This window comes from Lygodium microphyllum, chromosome 5 (assembly GCF_053477565.2).
Source record: "Lygodium microphyllum isolate KBCC chromosome 5, Lygodium_microphyllum_v1.1.10, whole genome shotgun sequence".
Lineage (NCBI taxonomy): Eukaryota > Viridiplantae > Streptophyta > Polypodiopsida > Schizaeales > Lygodiaceae > Lygodium > Lygodium microphyllum.
The window spans coordinates 23,952,688-23,961,958 of NC_141139.1; the positions used below are offsets into that span (position 1 = coordinate 23,952,688).

A 9,271-nucleotide genomic window follows, 5' to 3' on the forward strand; every position below is an offset into this window, starting at 1 on the left:
GTGTGTAAGCAGGTGGCGGACAGGTGACCGCCCAAGTCAAATTTTCCTGTGCCCAGTTTGTGGGCACAGATTGGGCGGGCAATGGCGGTGTGTAACCACCCTAATATCCTATAATCTCCTTGTGAGTCCAGCATGTGGTACCATTTCAAAGTTCAAACGCCTTACAAAAATCCACAAAGCAGCATATTTTATATATATATATATATATATATATATATATATATATATAGCCTGCTCGACCTTCCTCAATAATAGCTGGGAGAGTAGTGAAGATATGGTGAAGTGCGGTATAGCCCTCTAGCGCGCCCTATCTGAAACCAGCTTGACACGGGGCTGCTGGATGGTGAGCATGGGGTTCGAGTGATCGCTGGCTGGCGCGTCGTGGTTTGCGAGCAGGCGTCTGCTGGTTGCAATTTGGCGCGCGAGGGGGAGGGGGAGGAGGGGGACGGGGACGTTGCAACACGTGGCGTTCGCCCCCAAAATGTTAAATATGGTAGCATGCATGAAAGATGCAAAGCATGGCCTATCTTTTGGGTTTCCGCGTCCGGGTAGGGGTTTGGAATTGATATGGATCGCGTTATGGGAGATTGAAATTGTTCCATCGCAATTGCTAGAATTATTTCCAAACATAAGCGCATGAAGTTTTGGGATTTTCGTATTCACGTTTTGAGGGAGGTAGAACGTCACTTGCAATTATCAAGATAGAGGCCCTACTTTATGCTTTTCCAATTCGAAAAAGAAAGGATTTGCATCCGTGCTTAAATGGAGAGCTTTTCCAAAACTTGTTGTGAAGGTAAAGCTATTATTACACAAGAACAAAATACATACCACTCATCTTTTTTGGACCCTATATGCACTACTATTGGTGCTTGAGAACTCAAATGTTCTTGTCAGTGTGTGAAGCTTTACAAGTGCCAAAGTGCAAATCATCTTAAAAAGGGAGGGTGGGGTGGGGGGGGGGGGGGGAGTCTCTCTCTTGAATGAACTTTGGAATAGCTTATGTTTAGGATGCATTAGCCTTTTGTTCGTCTAATATGCAATCGAAGAAGAAAAGACACAATTTGACTTATTGCCATGTTCAATCTTTGATCAAATTACTTATCTAGATATTGTTGCTAGAGAAGTAGGTGGTAAGAACTTATAAGCTCCATGTCAAAGGGGTGGAAGATTTCAATGCCAAAGTTGGCACTTGCATGGTGCTTTTTAGACACTAAAATATATGTATAATTGTAATATTGAATCTTCAATGTTCACTATCATGCCACCTTGTTTATATGAATGCAACCACTGGTTCCAAGAAGAATGTATTTGTATTCAATAAAAAGCACCACCAAATATTAGGTTGCTACTTGATGAGAAAGTGGGAACCCATGTTTTCAACTAGCATTTAAAATGTCCACTCTTGTTTATTACATTGACATTTGAATTTATGTCAAGCTCTTAAGTTACACATTAACTTTGCCTACACTATGTATCTTATTGATGAGGATGATGGTTTCCATGCTATTAGTGATATGATATACTTTCAACAAACTACATGAGTCTCTACTTTCCCGAATGAGTCACTATAAAATGATTGACATGTGATAGGATATTGAAATGGTAGTTTGGACATTTACATGTTAATAGAAGTCACTCATGCAAACCAATGTAAATAGCAAACTTGGAATGGTTTTTAAAATTCATTGGTGCATGAGAGAGAGAGAGAGAGAGAGAGAGAGAGAGAGAGAGAGAGAGAGAGAGAGAGAGAGAGAGAGAGAGAGAGAGAGAGAGAGAGAGAGAGAGAGAGAGAGAGATGGTACCAAAGTGCCTAGTTTATATTTGGATATGTAGATATACTTGTTATTCATGAGCTAATGTGTGAGACCTCTTATGGTTATTGGAAAGTGAAAACTAATAAAGCAACTTTGAGGTCATGTATTGCAAATATTTCCTTAAATTCATTGTGTTTGTATAACAATTAAGATCCAAGGAAGTGGTACATGCTGATTTGTCATAAGGAATATAAGGCAAATGCTCATTTGGATAAAGGATATGACTTCTTGGGGAATCGTTTCCAATTTGATGCTTGATTTAGTTGATTAATGTTGAACCTGTAGGAACGTAATTAATGTTTCATCCCAAATGTTTCTTCATAGATATGGTGAAGGGAAGATCCCTTGTCCTGGAGTTAGGATACCATGTGGATCCCATGTAGTTTTCAAGTAGCGAAAATGATTCCATTTTGGCCCAAAGTGATCTAGCCAATCACTTTGCTTTGAAAAATGTGGCAAATAGTGCTTCACATGAATCTTGGTTGCTTTGCACATACGAATAATGTCCTCATTTTCCGCCATCAGGCTCTTTAGACTAGGGGCTTGGGGATGAGGCATATTAGAACGAAGAATGGCCACAAGATAAAATATATCTTCATCGGGGATAACAACTGATGTACGATGATCCCACCTGCTCAATCAATTGCAAAGGATTCATTTAATGTTCATTAGAAATTATGGGTTAGTGTAAAATGAATTGTAAAATTTCTAGCAAAAGAATCTACAAGATTTGCAAAACTTTTAATTGTAAAAATGGTGGTACAAGTAGTTGTGTACAAAATTCCCTCCAAAACTTCAAATTAATTAACAAGTTTGTATTCCCTCCAAACTTTGGAGTAGTTCTTTTAGAACGCGAACAGATTTAGAGTAGAGAGTTTTCTATATCATCTAAGGAAAACGTTTCACGTGAGACAACATTTTGGATATTAATAAACTCATTTGCTTTGGTCTCTGACTGTATTGAGATTTAGCAAAACATCCCAAGGCTCAAACGTATGGACTCCCAGGGATTTTGCCAGATATTGGAATCGTGATCCACAGTTTCGTAAGGAAGGGGCAACTTCCTAAAGCTCACCGGTGAGCCTATAAAGTATTTATTACCGTCTGAAACCGTTCAAAACGGAAAGTTAAAAGCTATAATCAAGATTCGAGAAGAGATCTGCATGACATGGATGATGATGGTTAGTCGACTCACTTGCTTGCAAGCATGGGATAGACGAGGATTGGGCCTCCCACGCCTTTACTGAGGGTCTGTCGAAATATGAGCGCATCGAAGGTGTCGATCTGACTCCCCGGGACAAACAGGCAGAGCCACGGGTGGGGAGCCTCCCACACTCCTGCAGCTCGCAGCTTCAGCTCTTCCTTGTGGACACGGTCCAGAAAGTCCTTGTATTTGACATCGACATGGAAGCACAGACCTTTGATGTACCGCAGCGCGCCTAGCGTACCACTCAGGCGCTGTAATTTATAATTACAACTGATCAATGAATACTACTTTATACGGCTTTTATATTATAATATGGTACCGTATATTCCATGATTCAACGCTTCCTAGGCAGGGCGCCTATAAATTAATAACCGCTGTTACTAGAGCATAGCTGATAATTAGCTACCTGATCCAAGGTCGGTTCATCGGCCGGATTGAAGTACTTGGCGAGCTCTAGGCAGTAGAGCACGGGTCCTGAGGACGGAGGGATGAGGCGGTGGTTGAAGAATGCAGTCTCTGGCAGAGGGACTTGAGACCATCCACTGATGGGGTCATTGCAGTTCGCAACCACGAACCCCTCGACGTAGTCGAAATAGGTTCCGTGAATAAGTTGCTCTTGATCGGTTCTGAAGTCCTTGAAATTCCAATAGACCAGACGTATCCATCTCACCTGCTCATCATCATCATCATATCACAGTTAAAAGGAATCAGTAACTCGTTCAGTAATGTGCGCTGATATTCATCGGCTGCAATACAATGTTGATTAAGCTTTTTTTAAAAATATTTTTTCTGAAAGAAATCTGCATTTGTGTTGTAGGGTAGGCTTTGCAAGTTGTTGTGACCTTTTCAAACGCTGGCTCGAGAACTATCCTTGCCTTAGTGATGATTCCGAATTGGCCCAGCCCTCCAAGGGCTGCAAAATAGAGCTCCGGATTGCAAGAAGGGGAACAATTCTTCATGTCACCGGTTCCTGCAGCTCGCACGTTACATATAACGCACGTTTGAGCTTATTTCGTGGCCGAGTACTCTGCAAAGAACACTTACCAGAACTCTAGGTCTATTATTGTAAAATTACCAAGCAACTGCTCTTTCTGCATCTCTAGAGTAGCTCAAAGGTATTTAAAAAAAAAAACTCTCATACGCCTAATTAGATATTTTGTATGGATTTCATAAAATCCATCTCCCGTCATCTTAAACTTGTATGTTATATTTAACCTCCACACAATTATAGTATCGCGTCAGAGTACTCCCAGAGTATATATTCATTGTAGCACATGGCAACCGATCAACAAAAAGAATCCGGGAGCTTATTATATGAAATGCAATATAATTACCAGTTACAATCTCTAGCTTCATGACGTTGCTAATCTGAGGTCCATATCTGAAAGTCTGGCCACCGACTCCGGCGTTCTGAAGAGTCCCACCGACTGAAAGGTATAAGTAATCAGGCCAACTTCGAGGGGTGAGAAAATGTGGTAAGGTTGCCTCCAGGACGTCTATCCATAACTCACCTGCACCCACATCGACATAGAATGTTCCATCGGCCGACCTACCTATTTCATGGGTGCCCGAGCCTAAACTCTGCATGTCGATCACCACTCCGTTCAAAGCCTGGGCCTGGCCATGGAGGGAGTGGCCGTTCCCTCGGGGAGAGACGGCCATGCCGTTGATGTAACTATTCTGCGCCGTCTGAAGCTGCAGCGATGACGCAGAAGCTGGAGCCGGCGACATTAATATGGACGACGTCGATCGGGCCGCCCGCAAACGACAGATTGCCGACACGACTCTGGAGATGTCCTCCACGCACACGGGGTGCACCACGACGCAGGGCTTGCTGTGGACGATGCTCCCAAAGTCTCGAGCCGCGTAGTCCAAGCAGCCCTCCGCCGCATGTAATTGTGCCTCAATCCGCATGTTATTAGCACAGTTATTATTATTGTGATGATTCTTGTTGCAATTCTTATTGCAGGCGGCGCTGCAACAGCGAGCAGAGCCTCCAGCTGTCCTCGAACCCACACTTAAAGCAGACTGTAGGTAGCTCCGGATCGCTTCCGACAGGGCATCGGAGCTGCCTCCCGCAGCCAATACCATCTTTCTTATATATTATAGCCTATTATATATGCACCTGGAACTGGATTGCTATAAAGAATAAGTCGAATGGCCTGCCCACAACTAATTGATTAAGACAAAAATATACTCCACGACTTATATATAATATAGTCTTTCTTTTCCTCGCTTTAATAAGATTTTAAAACGACCGGTCGGTGGTTTATGTTTTTATTAGCATTGTACCTCCACTGTTTTATTATAATAGGTTCTTCCAGATTTAAAATTGAAATTTGACCCCATTCATTAGATGGCTTATACTTCGATTTAAAGTTGACCTCTTTCATAAGATGGCTTATACCTCACTAATTATTGCAGCGGCTGCAAGCTTTACAGCTACTTCACCAATACGACCTCCTCCTCATAACGTAAAGACTTTGAAGAGCATTAGGAAACTATTAGGTGCAGTATACCTCTGTTTTGAATTAACTTCGTGCTTATACCCCCGCTAATTCCTGCAGCACGAGTTGTAAATATGACTTCCCACACTTAAGAGAGCCCAGGATTAAGATACTTATTATTGCTTTTCTACTTAAACGTTTTAAAGTCACCTAGCACATATTATTAGTTGTGCTTGTACCCCGCTTATAATGAGTGCAGCAGGAGTTATAAATAGAGTGCTCACAGGTAGAAGAAGGTAAAATCTACGTATCCTTGCTTGCTAACTTTGACATTTCAGGGGTAACCTAATAGAAGCTCGATTTTAAATGACCTAATTTATTATTACCTAGGCTAGTAATACCTTGCAGCAGTACTCCGTGCGAGCTTATTTAACAGCTCAATACTATCTGGTTGAGCAGCCGCAAGTAAGTATGATAATACACAAATTAGCAGGTTGAGCAGCGAACTGCCGCTAGCACCTACAATAATAACATATTGCAAGCAGCTACAATTTAATAAGAAGCTACTGCGAGCTGGCTACATTCAAGTTCGGCTAGCGTATTCGTATTTATAGGTGACACGCTGCGCATACGTGAAAGTAGGCCAAAAGTAGCCTCTCACATAATTCGCAGAATTATAATAAGCTTATTATATGCTCCCGACAACGATAGGCGTCGATCGGGAGTTTATAAGGGAGCTTGGTTTTCCCCGAGACGGACGAAATGCGCTCCGAACAGTTACAGTGTGTTCGACTACGACAGTGGACATATTCGGCCTGCAAAGGCAACAAATCTCCAAACGCCACTTCCGCATGAATTATTAACGATTCGACAGTCTCCTCCACCCCCCTTTCCTTTTCCAAACATGTTCTATTATTAGTAGCTTTTAACGATCTCGCTGGATCTTTTCGTTTGCTTATATGAAGTGTGTCATCTTATTCGTGGGGGATTTTTTCCCTTCAACTGTTACATTAGGGAACTTTCACACGAGCTGCAAGCTCCAAAGTGGGTTTCACGGGCCACTGATTATGCCTGCTGGACCTACTCGTTCAAGTCGTCTTTCCATCATTGCGGCAAATAAGAGAATTATCAACTTACTGAGTATCTTCACAATCAAACAAAGAGGTCTCTGACTGACACCGGACGGTGGATGGCTCGCCAAAATTTGTAGCGTGGGAGCCCCTACTTTCTCATGGCATGTTCATGTTTTGGCCGCTGGAATTGAAGAAACGACTGGTTTCACCGGACTCTGCAGCTCACGAGAAGATGCTCTTAGAACCTTGCCGCCATGTGTAGATCCATCGGCCTAGAGTCTAGACGACGGTGAGCATGACGCCGACCACGTGCAAGTCAATCGATCTACACGGCCGTGGCCCGTGAGCATCGTTGTTCCTGAAAAACTCCTTTCCCATGGAAAACAAAAAGTGCGAAGTGCGACTGGTTTGGACTCTGGAGTTAGTTAACCAGTTTCATAACTGAAAGGCGCCCCCCCCCCCCCCCCCTCCCCGATATATTGGATTGCTTAACTATCTGGCAATCGCCATTGTGCTAGTTTCGTTTACTTATGAGGCGGGGCAAGAGTTAACGTATTTGTCCACACTTTGATAGACTCGCAAACTACGTTTACTTGTGTAGGTCAATTTGACGTCCACCCGCCATGGCCCTCACCCTCATTTTACATGGACGACTCACGAGATATATTATTGAAATTTAATTTGAAGCAATTTGTTGTCTATAATTCTACAAAGGATGAGAGAAACTATAATTCTGTAGAACGTAAGTCGGGTTTTGGAACCCCTCTTTCTAGTAACCTTAAGATGACCCAATTTTTCTTGCTCTTAAGTTTGAACTTCTCAATAGTTGGATTGTGAGTGAAATTGTGACAACATAGTGAAAGTTGAACCAAACATGAGAAACAAGCCCTCCAAATATTAGGAAGAGCCATGTCTCATTGCCCTCAAGGTATCCAATTGTTTTTTTCACCAAGTTTGTTTCAACTTTTCAAAGAAAGGTTCAAGTAAGGTCAAAATTTCTAAGATAGCTTATAATTGTGAAAATGATGCTTTGCTTAAATAGAACTAACTCTAAGGCATTGCTTGCATCAACAACATTCAATCAAATTTGTGTAAGGGATGATAAAATTATACATATGATTGAGCATGCTCTTTTGCAAAAGTAATTGTTATGGGAACCTTGAATTATATGTAAGGAGAGAGAGGGAGGGAGAGGGGGGACAAATTTTGTCTTGAGGTATTATTGGCCAATCATTTGAAAGGAGAAAGTTTTCTAAGGTCCTACTCTCTTATAAGTGAAATGTCTTCCCACTACATGCGAAAGCTTGAATTAAACTGCAAATGCACATCCTTTATGCTGATGTGACCTCTCTCTCTCTCTCTCTCTCTCTCTCTCTCATGCATCAAAGTATCCTCAAAACTTACTTATGCTTTTTGTAGCTAGAATTTTTTTTTACTTGTGTGTGTAAAGCCTTACTATGCAACACAAAAAGGTTCTAAGGAATAATTAAGCTTGAAAAGACAAAGAAAAACTTGAGCTACTATCTTTTAAAAAAAGGGATATCAAGGTTGATTAAACTTTAAGGCTGAAAACTAAATAGTTCTCATCAAGTATACTTGCTACGAACGGGTGTCAAGTTAACTCAATCCTACATCTCATGGAAAGCTACATGTTTTGTTTCCCACACTCTATCTAATCATAATAAGCTTTTCCATACTTGAAATGGTTTGATTCCCTTCCTCTATCTCATCACATTAAGCCATCTCATGATTTACCCTTAACTCTACATGCTTTCTCATATTTTCCTTTATTGTTACACAAAGAAGGCTACCGTAGGATATTTACGTTGAAACTCACTACTTTCACAATATCCTCACAAGCAATGGGTCACAAATTTGGTGTTTAAATTTGTTCTACGTGTCTAACCTCATACAACTCAAATAAATATTGTGGCATCTCTTTTCTTCTTTATGATGAAGAGCTATTACAAGAAACAGTCACATGAGATCATAGTTCTTAGGTGTATTCTTTTTTAATCGAAGAGGTATCCATACTATTACCAATGCAACATTATATTGTTTACTTCATAGGTTATTTTGCATGTGCAAATGAAATTGGATATGTAATAAAAGCTTCTCAAAGGTTTAGATTATCCAATGATATATGTGAAATGTACTTTAGTATTCACTTGTTCAATTGAACATTTAAATATTATCTTGATGTGTCCAAACCATTATCTTCCTTAGGCATACTTATTAGGAAACATATACTTGTTTGTGTATATTAGTGCTATAAGTTGGGAGTATGTGAAAGCTAAGACAATTTACATAAGACTCTTAAGATTTAGAAGTAAATTATGTAGTTTGAATTACAATGAATGACACAATTTGAGGAAAATTTCTTGGTTAAAGCCAAAATATGGATTTTATCTAGTTTCCACCTCTTGCATTGATGGTGAGATATCACTGTGTACTACATGAATATTAAAAATTGAAATGCAAGATCTATGATTTGATGCTAAGTTTTCATGCATCTACATATTAGGCAAGGATACCAAAGAGTCTTGCATGTTAGGTTTTTGTGATTATGCCGTGAATCAATGTCAATACATGGTTAAATTTTGTGCCAGAAAAGTGAATCAATATGTAGACTCTAAGATTTTCCCTTGAACCAAAGTGTGGTTCAATACTCAAGGTCACTACCAATTAGTGGCTTGAATGTGATGCCACCACTCTTGCTTGCCAAAGCAT

At 40.7% G+C, this 9,271-nt stretch overlaps 1 protein-coding gene across 5 annotated transcripts; it reads right to left on the bottom strand.

Moving 5' to 3' along the window:
* Positions 1-1,968: 1,968 nt before the first annotated feature.
* LOC148035612 (cytokinin dehydrogenase 7-like) lies at positions 1,969-6,077 on the bottom strand. 5 transcript variants are annotated; one of them, XM_087678982.1, is made up of 8 exons: positions 5,870-6,077; positions 5,429-5,582; positions 4,575-5,152; positions 4,356-4,448; positions 3,864-3,991; positions 3,428-3,691; positions 3,010-3,272; positions 1,969-2,445 (listed from the first exon to the last, which is right to left on the bottom strand). In XM_087678982.1, exons 3-8 carry the CDS (start codon positions 5,110-5,112, stop codon positions 2,133-2,135), a joined length of 1,599 nt encoding a protein of 532 aa, XP_087535108.1. In that variant the 5' UTR covers positions 5,113-5,152; positions 5,429-5,582; positions 5,870-6,077; the 3' UTR covers positions 1,969-2,132. The 5 variants fall into 5 exon arrangements, with proteins under 5 accessions (XP_087535108.1, XP_087535106.1, XP_087535111.1 ...); XM_087678980.1 differs by having other exon boundaries at positions 1,970-2,445; positions 4,356-5,152; positions 5,541-5,582; positions 5,870-6,076; XM_087678985.1 differs by having other exon boundaries at positions 1,970-2,445; positions 4,356-5,183; positions 5,870-6,076.
* Positions 6,078-9,271: the final 3,194 nt, after the last annotated feature.

Bases quoted from the DNA above. Each gene is read 5' to 3' on its own strand.
- LOC148035612 (XM_087678981.1), bottom strand. From the start codon at position 5,112: ATGGTATTGGCTGCGGGAGGCAGCTCCGATGCCCTGTCGGAAGCGATC. The intron at 3,692-3,863 runs GTCACAACAACT...GATGATGAGCAG, and splicing joins TCGAGCCAGCGTTTGAAAAG to GTGAGATGGATACGTCTGGT. The intron at 2,446-3,009 runs GTGAGTCGACTA...TTGATTGAGCAG, and splicing joins TATCCCATGCTTGCAAGCAA to GTGGGATCATCGTACATCAG.